The sequence below is a fragment of the Bos taurus genome, chromosome 16 (assembly GCF_002263795.3).
Source record: "Bos taurus isolate L1 Dominette 01449 registration number 42190680 breed Hereford chromosome 16, ARS-UCD2.0, whole genome shotgun sequence".
Classification (NCBI taxonomy): Eukaryota; Metazoa; Chordata; class Mammalia; order Artiodactyla; family Bovidae; genus Bos; species Bos taurus.
The window spans coordinates 24,175,728-24,190,071 of NC_037343.1; the positions used below are offsets into that span (position 1 = coordinate 24,175,728).

At 48.8% G+C, this 14,344-nt stretch overlaps 1 protein-coding gene across 1 annotated transcript; it reads left to right on the forward strand.

Annotated features, from left to right (window-relative positions):
• The first annotated feature begins 625 nt into the window (after positions 1-625).
• On the forward strand, positions 626-13,158 carry C16H1orf115 (chromosome 16 C1orf115 homolog). The gene is made up of 2 exons (NM_001205383.3): positions 626-955; positions 10,693-13,158. The coding sequence occupies exons 1-2, from the start codon at positions 659-661 to the stop codon at positions 10,810-10,812; spliced, it is 417 nt and encodes a 138-aa protein (NP_001192312.1). The 5' UTR covers positions 626-658; the 3' UTR covers positions 10,813-13,158.
• The last annotated feature ends 1,186 nt before the right edge of the window (positions 13,159-14,344 follow it).

Here is a 14,344-nt window from a genome sequence, read left to right on the forward strand (position 1 = left end):
CTGTATTATAACCATCCTTTCACCATATCCTCACCACCACTGAATATCGCTCAGTCGTGTCGGACTCTTTGCGACCCCATGGACTGTAGCTCGCCAGGCTCCTCTGTCCATGGGATTTCCCAGGCAGGAATACTGGAGTGGGTTGCCATTTCCTTCTCCAGGGGATCTTCCCGACCCAGGGATCGAACCCAGGTCTCCTGCATTGCAGGCGGACTCTACCGTCTGAGCCACCAGGGAAGCCCGCGCACGATCTTTATTACTATCATCTTTTCCATCATCATCACCATTATCATCATCTCTGCCAGTCTGCACGTGGGCAAAGGAAGTCTCACTAGTTGAGGTTCACTTCTTTCGTTAAGTGCGGTTGAACTTGCTTTGCATGTTAATTGTCCATTAACCTTTAGAGATAGCCCTCACCCAGTGGCTGGGATCCTGGCAGCTGGGACCCGATCAGCCGAAGGCCAGGCTCGGTGGAGCCACCGCCATCCCAGGCCCCACGGCCAGGGGGCGCTGCGATGCCAAGTCCTCCCGCCCCGTCCGGGTTGGCCCGGCTGGGCTGGGCCTGGTCTCGCTGGGCAGGGGTGGGCGGCGCGGCTGGAGGTGCGGGCTGGGAGCAAAGGTTGGTGTCCCCGACCTCAGCCGGAGGGCCCGCGGCATCATGACGGTGGGAGCCAGGCTCCGAAGCAAGGCGGCGAGCAGCCTCCCGCGTTGTGGGCCCCTGACCCGGGGGCGAGGGCGGACGGAGGGGGACGAGGAGGCAGCCGCTATCCTGGAGCATCTGGAGAACGGGGCGGAGGCGGCGGAGAGCGAGGCGAGCGCCCGGCGCCCGGGGTCCCGGGGCGCACGGAGGGTGCACCTCGCCGTCCTCCCAGAGCGCTACGAGCCGCTGGAGGAGCAGGTGCCAAGCGAGAAGCCCAAGAAGAGGTACCGGAAGAAGCTGAAGAAGTATGGCAAGGTAGGCATTCCACCGCCCCCAGTGCCCTGGGTTGGGCATCCAGACGTCTGCCAGAGAGCTGGAGTCCGATCCCTGCAAGCCTGACGCTCTCAGCCTCTCTGCCCTGCCCTGCGCCCCTTCTGCTCCCGCGCCCGCCACCGCCCTCCCGCCCCCCGCTATTCTTTCCTGGAGCCCCGAAACGGCTCCGTGAACTGGGCAGTGGGGCGAAAGTGACTGCGGAGAGGGATCGAACTAAACGAGAGGTTTCCCTGCGCACAGGTCCCCGGATTCCCCCATGCTGGCGGGTGAATAACATTCCCAAGGGTCAATTACCAGGTGGTTCTTGTCCTAGGGGTGTCTTCCCACTCCCCTGTGTAGTCGGGAGGACAGGAATCAGTGTCCCTATTTTACAGATGGGAACACTGAGGAATTAGCGTGTTTTGGTGACTTGTAGAAGACAGCCCAGTTGGAAAGCAAGGAGTTACAACCCAGTTTATCTGTTTTCCAGCAACATCCTCTCAAGGACATCCCATTAGCTGAGAATTGTTGGCGTAGTACTCTTGCCTGGAAAATCCCATGGACAGAGGAGCCTGGTAGGCTGCAGTCCATGGGGTCGCTAGGAGTTGGACACAACTGAGCGGCTTCACTTTCACTTTTCACTTCCATGCATTGGAGAAGGAAATGGCAACCCACTCCAGTGTTCTTGCCTGGGGAATCCCAGGGACGGGGAAGCCTGGTGGGCTGCCGTCTATGGGGCGCACGGAGTCGGACACTACTGAAGCGACTTAGTAGCAGCATTCCCCTAAATATTCTCAAGGTGATTTCCAGGGCCTGGGAGCGCAACAGTCCCTAAGTATTCACTCGTTGAATCTACTTTTCTCCCAGTGTGTTTCTCTGCAAACACACCGTCACTTGCCTGGGGGTGGGGGTGGGGAGGGGGAGAGACAGAGAATATGAATATGGGATACAATGGCAGTTTCTTTCTCAATGATCAAAGCCCCAAAGCAGTTCCCAAGTTCTTCTGCCTGTAAACCCTTAAAGCTCCTGCTGCCTCAGGCCCCTGGAGCCGGACAAGGCAACAGGAGCTCACTCTGTCTTGGCCAAAGGGCAGGGGCTCCACCTCATTTTTGTCCCTCCAGTTATCTGTGTCCTCCAGCAATCTCTTATCGTACCTGAAACTGACCAGTCTCCACACCTAGCAACTGAGCTTTGTCATCTTCTTTAAAGGTGTGTCAGCAGCTCTGGGACCAATAAACAAGTAGGCAGTGGCAAAGTATATTAATAAATCTATATTAGTAAAAAGTATAAAATTGGGACTTTCAGGCTTAGAGTCATGCGAGGATGAATCATCCTTTTTCCTTTTTTTCCCAGTTGAGCACCAAAAAAATCATTGTTTGCCTCAGTTGGTGAACTGATAAATGTGTGAATCCCAGCTCAGAGGCTGACTGAGCTGAAGATGCTTTGGGAGTTCTAACAATGTGCCAGACTGAGCACTAGAGATCTAAAATGGGTATGATGTAGTCGTGCACTAGCGGAGTCTTCCTGGGGAGATGCTGGCATATGGGTCACTGCCCTGGAGCTACATGGAAAGAGCCTGGGCATTTTATCTTCAGGAACAAGGTTGTAAAGTCAAGTTTTTCAGATCAATGGTGACATGGAAACTGGGCACAGAAGGATGAGTCAGGGCTTCACAGGTTAATGATGAGGTTCTAGTTCACATTCACTAGCGTGATTATTAGAAAAACAAACAGAAAATAGCAAGTGTTGGCAAGGAGGTGGAAAATTAGAATTCTTGTGTGTTGCTGGCGGAAATGTAAAATGGGGCAGCTGCTGTGGAAAACAATTTAGCATTTCCTCAAAAAATTAAACACAGAACTAACATATGGCTAGTGTATAAATACACAACAAGGACCTACTGTATATAGCCCAGGGAACTAGAGTCAATATCTTGTAATGCTCTTTAATGAAAAACAATCCAAAAAGGAATATATATATTGGTGGCACAGTGCTAAAGAATCTGCCTGCCAATGCGAGAGATGAAGGAGACTTGGGTTCGATCCCTGGGTTGGGAAGATTCCCCTGGAGGAGGAAATGGCAACCTGCTCCAGTATTCTTGCCTGGAAAAGTCTATAGACAGAGGAGGCTGGCAGGCTACAAGTCCGTGGAGTTACAAAGAGTTGAACACAACTGAGCATGCATGCACCATATGTAATGGTAGTTCCGGTAATTCCACTCCTAGCTGTATACCCAAAAAAGAACTGAAAATAGGTACTCAAACAGATATATATGTATACGTGTTCAGAGCAGCATCGCAATAGCCAAAGAGTGGCAACAACTCGAATGTCCATCAATTGATAAGCAGGTAAACAACATGTAGTACACACACACGGTGGAATATTATTCAGCCATGAAAAGGAATCAAGTACATGCTACAACATGGATAAAACACGGTGCTAGTTGAAAGCAGCCAGACATACAGGGTCACATATCATGCATATGATTCCATTTATATAAAATATCCAGAATGGGTAAATCAAGAGAGACAGAAGGCAGATGGTTGCTTGCCAGGGACTGGAGGGAAGGAGAAATGCAGAGTGACTGCTTGCTTAATGTGTATGGCTTTGCCTTTGGGGTTGATGAAAATATTTAGAAGTAGATAGAAGTGGTGGTTGCATACGGTTTTGAATGGGCTCAATGCCACTGAGTTGTTTGCTTGACAATGGTTAATTTTTACATTATGTGAATTTCACCTCACCTAAAACAAACAAACAAACAAGAAAGAATTCCACCAGATAGAAAAAGGATGGGGTACAGGGCAGAGCGCTAGCAGAATCGAGGCAGTGACAGCTTTGCAGGGTCACACGCTGGTTCAGTAGACCAGGAAGCCAGGTGAGGACGCTGTCACGTTAGAGGTGGATGTGCCCTTTCTGCCCTTCAGTTCCCAGGGTGCAAATGAGCCACCCCTCTTTGTTGAAAATCCATGACATTAGCCAAGGCTCAGCTAGAAATGTTGGGAGGTGACATTTTGCCAGCTTTCGTCACCAGGCAAAATTTTATCTCACTTCGGTCAGGGGAGTAAGAAGAGATCTGCAGATAGTTCCATGGAAGGGCGAAGAAAGTTCCTTTCTATCTTTTAGCCACTCAAATCCTTCATGCAGGTGCTTTCCTGCTTCTCTTTTTTGGAAAAAAAAATTTTATTTTTGGCTGTGTTGGGTCTTTGTTGCTGTGCTCAGGCTTCTCTCTAGATTTGGCGAGAAGGAGCTGCTCTCTCGTCGTGATCTGAAACCTTCTCACTGCAGTAACTTCTCTTGTTGCAGAGCATGGGCTCTAAGGCAGTTGGGCTTCAGGAGTTGTGGTGTACTGGCTTATTTACTCCGCAGTGTGTGTTATCTTCCTAGACCAGGGATCGAACCGGTTTCCCCTGCATTGCAAGGCGGATTCTTAAGCACTGGACCACCAAGGAAGCCCTCCTGCTTCTATGTACAGAAAGGTGTTTGGCTTTTGTGAACTGTCCTAGGATAGGCCCCCTACCCTCTGCTAACCCTTGGCCCTGAGTAGGGTCACCCCAGGGCTGTTCTGGGTCCAGTGTCTGGCAGGAAGCTCTGGGCTCTGAAGGCTGGGTGCCCAGGACTCTTGGTGGTCAGGGGCCCCAGTTGATTTTGAAGTACTAGAATATTCAGATGGAGCCTGGGTTGCTGGGAAAGTGCCCGTTTTTTGAGTGAAGGAGGCGGAAGTACTTCTTTGCTCTTACAGTCTGCTGGGTGCTCCATTGCACACACAATGTGCCATAGCTCTGACTCCTCTTAACGACCTTGGAAAGCCCACAGACTCCCATTATGCAGTGAAGGAAACTGGAGTTTCAGGAAGTTAAGCTCTTTGTTCAAGGCTGCACAGCTTGAGAGAAGCCGAGCTGGGCATCAGGACCCTCTCCTGGCCTCTGCCTATGCAGAAGCAGTTAGGATGGAGGCAGGAGCGGGTTAAGGGCACCAAACCCCAAATGTAGGTTCAAATAGGAGGTCATCTTTCCCAGGCACCTCTGGGAGCCACAGGAAGAGGTGTAGTTTTAAAAAGTTACTAAATTTTGTTAATCGGGCTGCTTGAAGGGAGTTAGGAGAGGGGAAACACAGGGTGTGGAATGACCTTGAGCTCAAGAAGGTATTGGCCCCATGTCTATGTGGGGTTAGGACACGGGCCTGGAGCCGGACTGCCAGGTACAAGCTGTGCTCAGCCTCCTGCTGGTTGTGTGCCCTTGGGCTCTGCTCTCCTTTCTGCCTTGGTTTCTCTGTCACATGGGCTGTGGTAAGCAGTGAATGAGTTCATCCATGCAGAGGTCTCAGAGTGCACCTGGAATGTGATGACAGTTCTATGACTGCTGCTGACTGTTTTCTAAGAGATGGAGGAGAGGCCGCATACGACTGGTTCTTTTCTGATTTTGTTTAATGAGCTGTATCTCAGGGGAAAAAAATCAGCTCCCTGGAGAAGGAAACGGCAACCCACTCCAGTATTCTTGCCTGGAGAATCCCATGGACAGTGGAGCCTGACGGGCTACATACAGTCAGTCCATGGGATCGCAAAGAGTTGGATATGACTGAGCGACTAACACGTAGCTGACCAGCCACCTCAGCTTTGTGCCTGGGGTGTGAAGACTGGACTTTATATTCCGGGGAAAAGGCCCTTTGTTGAGAACTGGTTTCCTTTTGGAAACTGGACCCCGACATCCTTGGGGATTAGTTGAATGCCCAGGAACCCCTAGAAAAGCCACATTCCCTGTATTAGATTCCCTGTAACAGATTACCACAAATACAGTGATTTAAGACGACACAAACTTGCTTTCCTACAGTTCTGGAGACCAGAAGTCCAAAATTGGCCTTTCTGAGCTTCCGTCAGCAAGCTGATTCCTTCAGGAGGCTCCAGGGGAAAACCGTTTCTTTGCTCTTTTCAGGTTCTAGAGGTGCCCCCCTCCCCGCCACCCTGCTCCACGTCCAAGGCCACTGGCATAGCATCTGCAGATCTCTTTCTCTCTGTCCCTTTGCTTCTGTCACTGCATTGCCTTCTCTCTGAGTCCTCCAGAATCACTTTTATGAGACTGGCTGTTCTTATTTGGATCCTTACATTAATAAAGATATAAGAATCCTTATAATGATCGGGCTCCCCTAGATAATCCACAATCCATGGTAGTCCCTCCAATTCAAGATCCTTCATTAACTGACGTCTGCAAAGTCCCTTTTGCCAAATGAGGTGGCCTATACACAGATTCTGGGGATTCGGACTCTCGGAAGAAGGCATTATCCAACCCTCCACACTGTCCTGTGATCCCCCAGGCCCCTTTGCCCTTCTGAGAGATCATTTGGTTTGAAAAAGCTCTACTCAGATCAAAGATTGCAAAATCTGCTCCCTCCAGTGACACTGAATTGGTCGATGGTAATATTTTGCATTTCTTTGCATCACATTTCTCAAGTTCTGTGTTTTGACTATGTTCTAGCTAATGAGCTATTGTAGTAACATCTTTTTCTCACGGCAAAGATGAAGTGACAAGCAGTTTTTTAAAAAATAGCAGGCAGAAGGAAGTGGATGTACAAATACCCATAGTGTCAAGTTTAATGAAGGCAGTCCATGATTCTAGGTGCTTTCCTTATAAAGGTGCTCTGGACTGTTAGAGGACAACTTTTGTGGTTATTTCAAACAGATAAGTAAAATTCTCTGAATCTTATCACACATTTATAGAGATGTATCTTTGAGTAGCATCACCTCACTATCCTGGACACACACCCTAATGTCCCACTGAGAAGTTGATGACACAGTGTCCCAGGAATCAGTGTCTAAAAATGCCATCAAAATTACTTTCATCTCCCAGAACTCCTCCTTTGGCCTGAGATCAACCGAAGGAAACACTCAGGCCCTTTCTGGATGCTGGGCATACAGTATTGAGCAGGACCTCATTCTGTTATCCCAAGGTCGATGAAAGCCAAAATAAGCCAGAAATCATAGGAAAGTACGGTCTTAAGAAACTTCCCTGAACAGACAACAAAATATCTTAGATTTTAAAATTACTACCACAAACCTAAACTACTATAAAGTAAAAAGAAGCAGAGGTTATTTTCCAGTACTGCCGGATTTAGTGCCAGGCACTGTTCTAGTGGGCTTCGCTCGTGAAGAACCCGCCTGCCAATGCAAGAGATAAGGGTTCAATCTCTGGGTAGGGAAAATCTCCTGGAGAAGGAAATGGCTACCCACTCCAGTATTCTTGTCTGGGAAATTGCATGAACAGAGAAGCCTGGTGGGCTGTAGTCCATGGGGGTCTCAAAAGAGTCAGACACAACTTAGCAACTAAAAAAACTGTTCTAAGTACTTTCCTTGCATAAACCCATTTAATCCTCTTTATCCAGTGAGGTGGTCACCAAATATTATATAGGTGAGGACACTGAGGCCAAGGAAAGTTAAGTAAGTGACGGGAGGTGGGCTTTATGCCCAGGCTACAAGCAACTGCAAGGCTACATCTGCCTTCGTGAAAGAAGGGAAGTGTATGTGGGAGTGAAGGACACAGATCCTGAGATGAGGTTTCTTTGGGATTGAAGTTCAGCTCTGCCTCTTACCAGCTGTATAATCACAAATAAACTTAACTCCTTGGTGCTTCCCTCTTGTTGAAGCCTAATAACCAAAGGCCTCTAGGAACATACGAGTAGCCAGTCGAAGTTAGATTTGTCTATTTGTTGCAGCAAGGAAGAGTGTTTGCCAGAGGAATCATGAGTCCTCAAAAAGTAGAGACCTCAAATAGAGAGGTAGATATCTGAGTAGGAGCCAAAGATATAAATTTGGGATTTATCAGCATACAGGAAATACTCAAAGTCATTGGAAATGGATGACATCACCTGTGGAGAAATTCTAGGCCAAAACATGTTTTAAAATAAAAAATAAGGAACAGTACTGAAGAATAACATTCTAAAGTTTGATTGAAGGAATAATCCAGTGAAGAAACCTGAGGAGGGCCATTAAAAAAAGAACAAAATAATGCCATTTGCAGCAACGTGTGGACGTAGAGATCATCATACTAAGTGAAATAAGTCAGAGTCAAATATCATATGATGCCACTTATGTGTGGGCCTTCCTTTGTGGCTCAGCTGGTAAAGAATCCGCCTGCAATTCAGGAGACCTGGGTTCAATCCCTGGATTGGGAACATCCCCTGTAGAAGGGAAAGGCTACCCACTCCAGTATTCTGGTCTGGAGAATTCCATGGACTGTGTAGTCCATGGGGTTGCAAAGAGTCAGACACGACTGAGCAACTTTCACTTTCATATGTGGAAACCAAAAACAAAAAGAGAGATAACAAATGAACTTATTTACAAAACAGAAATAAACTCACAGGCATAGAAAACAAGCTTATGGTTACCAGAGAGGGAGGAGGGATAAGTTAGAAATTTTGAATTAGCATATACACCATTGTACATAAAATAGATAAACAACAAGAACCTACCCTATAACACAGGGAACCATATTCAATATCTTATAATGACCTATAATGGAAAAAATCTGAAAAAGTCTCTATCTATATAGATGGATATATAATATATCCTTTCTACAATGTTTCAGACATACAGCAAATGATCCTGTCATATATATATATATGGATTCTCCAGGCAATATATATATATTGCCTGGAGAATCCCCATGGACAGAAGAGCCTGGCAGACTACAGTCCATGGGGTCGCAAAGAATTGGACACAACTGAGTGACTAAGCACAGCACACACATATACAGATATATTTACCCCACTCCAGTACTCTTGCCTGGAAAATCCCATGGGCGGAGGAGCCTGGTAGGCTGCAGTCCATGGGGTCACAAAGAGTCAGACACGACTGAGCGACTTCACTTTCACTTTTCACTTTCATGCATTGGAGAAGGAAATGGCAACTCACTCCAGTGTTCTTGCCTGGAGAATCCCAGGGACGGGGAAGCCTGGTGGGCTGCCGTCTATGGGGTCGCACAGAGTCGGACACGACTGAAGTGACTTAGCAGCAGCAGCTGTATATCTGAAACACTGTAAATCAACTATACTTCAATTTTAAAAATGTTAAAAAATAGAAATGAAAGCTGAAGAAGGGCTGCGTGTGAGGTAAGAGAAAAATCAAAATGACTGTTTCATGAAGTATCCAAAGCGGCCAAGAGTCAGGGGGAAGACAGAAAGGTGCTCATTGGCTCAGACAACATGGTGGTGGCAGATGGCCATGGCCAATCTGTCCTGGATGGGTCAGAGTAGAGGACGAAAGAATAAGGAGGGGGGAAGTAGAGGCAGTGTGTGCAGATGACTCTTTCCATTGGTTTGGCGTGATGTGGGCAGGACCTAGAGAAGGCCGTGGAGTTAAGGGGACAGCTGAGCATATGTGTGAGCTAAGGGTGGGTGATCCAATGGGGAGGAAGAGGGTGATGATGTTGGAGAAGGGAAAGCTGGAGGGAAGGGAAAGAGGGTACCAAAAGCAAGTGGCAAGGGAATGGCCGTAGGGGTACTTTTTTCCCCTGGGACTTGGCTAGGTGGGAGGAGAAGTTAGGGCAGGTGTAGACAGTGGTAGAGCATGACTGGGTTCCCCAATGACTTCTGAGACTTTCAGTGAGAGAGAAAGTGGGATCATCTAATGAGGGTATGGACACAGTGTGTGTTCGTGTGTCCTGGGGCCTTGTGGAGAAAGGAAGATGTAAGAAATCCTATCTGGGAGAGAGGGACAGTCAGCCTACTGGACCAACGGACCAGGCTGGTCAGGCAGTGTTGGTGTCAGAGTGAGGCTTGCAATTGTGACCAGGGATTTTAAGTGGTCATTGGAGCTGGAAGCATTGAGGACGGACAGACAAGATGTATGATGACATTCAGGTCACCTCCACAAATGCTGTCGTCATGGAGACAGAAGTTGAGGGTGGGGAGAGAAAGGGGGAGGGGCAGCAGCACTGTCAGTATTAGCTGGTGGTGGTGGTCTTCATTCCTTTGTTGCGACTGCACTTGAATCCCTTGGATACCCTCTGACTGGCACCAAGCCTTGAAGACAAGGAAAAGGAAGAATGGATACCAAGAAAGTAAGGCCCAGCCCTTACCATTAAGGAGTGTAGAGTTGTATCAGGAACCCCAAACCACGGGCACAACAATGACAGAGCTGCGGGAGACTTTAGAGACACAACATGTGGATCAGACGGGGCGTGTCCTGGGCTGAGACGGAGGACTGGGTGGGCTTTCAGCTCAGGTGAATGAAGGAAGACTTGACCCAGCCCTCCTCCGATCCAGTAACAGAGGAGAGTAGGCTTTGTTTCAAATAATACAACACTATCGGTTTGGTTTAAAATTTTACAAATATTTATTAGGCTGTGCCAGGTCTTAGTCGTGACATGTGAGATCTAGGTCCCTGACCAGGGATTGAACCCAGGCCTCCAGCATTGGGAGCATGGAGTCTCTGCCACTGGATCACTAGGGAAGTCCCCTGGTTTGGTTTTAGAACTAGCAGCTTCACGGTTGTCTCCAAGAAGATCTTTGAATTACCTGGAAACTTGTGGGGCTGGAAAGCCCTTGTCAAGGTGCTGAGGTCTGTTCTGATCCCCCGCATGTTCTTCTGATGGGGTTCCATGTGGGGTGCCAGAGAGGTGGGAAATTGCTGACTTGCTCGTTTGCCCTGGGGAAGTGAGGCGAGATGACTCTGTATGTATGGCACCATTATGCATGAAAGATCACAAAGTTGCCTCATCTAACCCTTTGCTTTTCTCCTCTGTTCCTAAAAAATAGAATGTTGGGAAGGTTATCACCAAAGGATGCCGCTACATCGTGGTCGGCCTGCAGGGATTTGCCGCCGCCTACTCTGCCCCATTTGGCGTGGCCACCAGCGTGGTGTCGTTCGTCCGCTAGTGGGAGCTGCCTGGGTGGACCCTGCAAAAATAATCGGAAGCCTCTGTTCTGGGAACAGTCCAAACCCAGGAGCATTTCAGACTTGAACCCACAGAATACTCGGAAGAGAAAAAACTGTCTTGGTTGAACTGGATGAATGTCATGGATGAGTCATCCCCATCCATCTGCTGAGCTTCCACATCTCTTGGACACAGGTGGCCCTACTGGACAATCCTGCAGAGAATTAGGCTGAGGTCGGGTTTGGGATTAGCAAGAGTTTGCTAAAACCGGAGCTCCCCATGAAAGATGGCAGGGGGTGGCTGAGAGGCAAACACTTGGCCGGAGCCAGTGCTCTGGGTGGGCAGCAGAGTGGTGAATAGGGATGGGGTGGGAGGTGGGGGATTTTGATTTGGAGTGAGCCAATTTGCTCGATTCTGAAAGTTCTCAGGCTGACAGAGCTCCCAGGCCGTGCCTGCCTCGGTTCTGAGAGTACCCAAGGAACTGTTTGTTCCTAAAGTCATCCCCCCATCTCCTTTCTGCACTCCTTTGCCACCAGAAGTTTAATTACAGGCTTGAGAAGGAGGAAAGAAAAATCTCTTTGAAGGCGCCGATGCTTTGAAAACCATGCTGACACTGTGTCATGACTGTTTCAAGTAGATGAAAGCTTGTCACTTTCACCTTCTCTGACATGAGTGTGCAGGTGGTGATGGGGGAAGGAGGATCAGCAAGTTCAAGTGCAGGTTGTTTGAGGGAGGGAGGGCTCCTAAGGGCGGCCAGGCCCAGTCCAGACCATTCCAGCCTGGCCGCGTGTGGGGCTGGCCAGACCCGCCTGCAGGCAGATAGCCAGCTGAGGTCATGGGCTTCCTGACCCAGCTGCCAGGTACCATTAGCCCCGTCATCCTTGGCATCAAACCGACAGCGGGTGCTCTGTCTTGAGAGAAAAACACCTAGAAAGGAAGTGTATGATTTAGAAAAGGAACCAGAAAGTAGGAGAAGGTATGAAGGAAGCAGAAGGAGGATGCTGGATGAGAGAAGTGGAAGCACAGGGACCAGCTCTGGGTTATCAGTGTTGAAAAGTCTTAGGCTCTGGATGTGGGCGAGGGGAGGCTACGTGGTCAGTGGTGCCACGCTGATGCTTCCAGACCCTCTGAGGCCCGTGAGCTCACATTGGCTGCCCTTGCAGTAGACTTTCCTCTCCTGTGCTGCCCAATTTGACATCATCTCAGCTGGATTCAAAAAGTTGGGGTGGGTGAGAGTCCTGACCTGGAGGATGATCTGTGGACTGCCACTGAGTCATTGGATAGGGAGGTGCCCACTGCCAACCCCCATAACACGCCCCTGTTCTGACCTGGTTTCCAGAATAATAATTTCCAGTTCGAAATAGTTATTATGAACCAGTCTGCAGGTTCGGTGATGACACCTACTTGTTGCCCTGTGAAGTTTTCCTGGGGAATGAAGGCTCAGTTGCTCACGCTTCACCCATCAAACCTAGCCAGGAAGTGGAGAAAGTTGGAAGACAGACAGACAGATGGATAGAAAGAGGAATGAGTGGAGGGGAGAGTGTTGTAGCTGTGAAGCTAGATTCTGCTTCACGTCCTGGAGGCTCATCATTGAAGGTGAGCTGGGACCTAATTCCTGCATCATTCATATTTGTGAGGAAAAGAGAATAGAAATGGCCCTGTGTTAGCACCAATGGCACATTTTCACACATGTAAGATAATTATAGCATGCCCGGCCACACTGGGAGTCAGGGAAAAGGAGACATCAGGGGAAAGAAAAGCAGAGCTTCGTTTAGTGGGGAAGAGAGTCAGGACTGCTGATCACAGGAAAGGCAGATGGGGGAAGGAGCCTGCGTGGGTTGGGAGCACACCTTCCTGGTGGCCCAGCGCTGCAGACTTGACCCAGAGAACCCTGTTGAGTTTCTCGGGGGACCTCAAGTGTGGCCTGGGAGGGACAAGAGCGGCCAAGGCCCATCCAAGGGCGAGCTTCCCACTCCAGCCCCAAGTTAGAGACACTGTAAGGCCAAACACATTTGGCCCCTACGTTTTGGAATTCTGGTTAAGAATTAACCCAGAAATTGCAAAAGTCGAAACTTTCCAGGACCATCCCTGTGAAGGTCTGTGCACAGAAAATGAACCGTTCTAAGCACTCAGCTGAGTTGTCATTTCCTCCAAGACAGGGTACCCATGCTGCAGCTTACTTTTCTGCCTTTTCTTTCTCTTCAGTTTTTTTTTTTTTTTTAATATCAGCATCCACACTCTACTAAAAATTGAATTTTAGAGCTTTCCCTTTACATGATTGACCAAGAGGCTTCTTTTGTATGTTTTCTTCATCATAGTCTGTAAATAAAAGACCTGATTTGTCTAATGTTTCTGCGTGTGAAGTTTTTCTCCTCCACCTCAGAGAGTGAGGGACACGTCCCTGGGGCCCCCACCAGGAGCCCAAGGCTTCTCCCCAAGACCAAGGGAAGGGATAGGGACTCTGACTCCCTGGACACAAGGTTGGGGGGAGTGAGTTCTCCAGAAGCTCAGTAGAAGAGGTGTCTATGTAGGGGCCTCAGCTCATGTGTTGGTTAAAAATGATTTCCAGAACCTCCGATTTGGATTTAGAGAGTCTAGAGTGGGGCCAGGAATCTGCATTTTCTACCACAGTCTAGAAGATTCTGAAGTAGTCACTGACCTGCCTGAACTGGGAGATGCTGGTGCCAGGGACAGCTGCAGGTTGCATGGGCCAGTGGGCTCCAAAATGGAACCTGGGGTCAGCCAGGTGTCAGTGCTTGATGAGCCCATGAAACATGCATACTCATTCAGCCCTACCGGAGCATCCGGACGAGCTGTCATTACCCTTCCAGGCAGGGTAGGGGCCACGCATGTCAACCCACCCTGAGGCTTAGGACAAAGCAGAAGCCAGATCCCTGAGGTCCTCCGTTGCCTTGGAATCACCCACACTGGCCCCTTGCCCACCACCTATGCTTTGTCGGAGAAGCTCCAACTGGTGTCTGACCAAGAAGCACCCGGAAGCAGGATTTGAACTCACACCTCCCTGTGCATTCACCAATATTCCTGGGCATGCAGTGCCCTCAGCAGAAAGCGGTTGTGGGGCTGGGAAGCCATCAGTGCGATTTTAGATTCAGGCAGCTGCTGTGACAGGTTTTGCACCTGCCATGCCTCCCCCATCCTTCTACAAGAGCAGAGATGAACTGAATTTAACTTTGTGATGCCATCATCCCCCAAAATGTTGTGAAACGGTTATAGATGTTCCTGTAAGTTTATTTCATAATGCCATGCCCTCCTCCAGGGGATCTTCCCGACCCAGGGATTCAAACCAGTGTCTCCTGCAGCTCCCACATTGCAGGTGGATTCTTTATTGCTGAGACACCGGGAAAGCCCAATACAAATTATACACAGAGTTAAAACAAATGCCCTCAGCATCCTTGTATAGGCTGCATCTGAGAGGCTCCATGATTTTGCCAAAAGCCTAGATGCTTCCTGAATAAGAAAAGCTCAAACTCCCTGACCACTCATGGTGGAAATGGGGAAAAATTAATAATGCG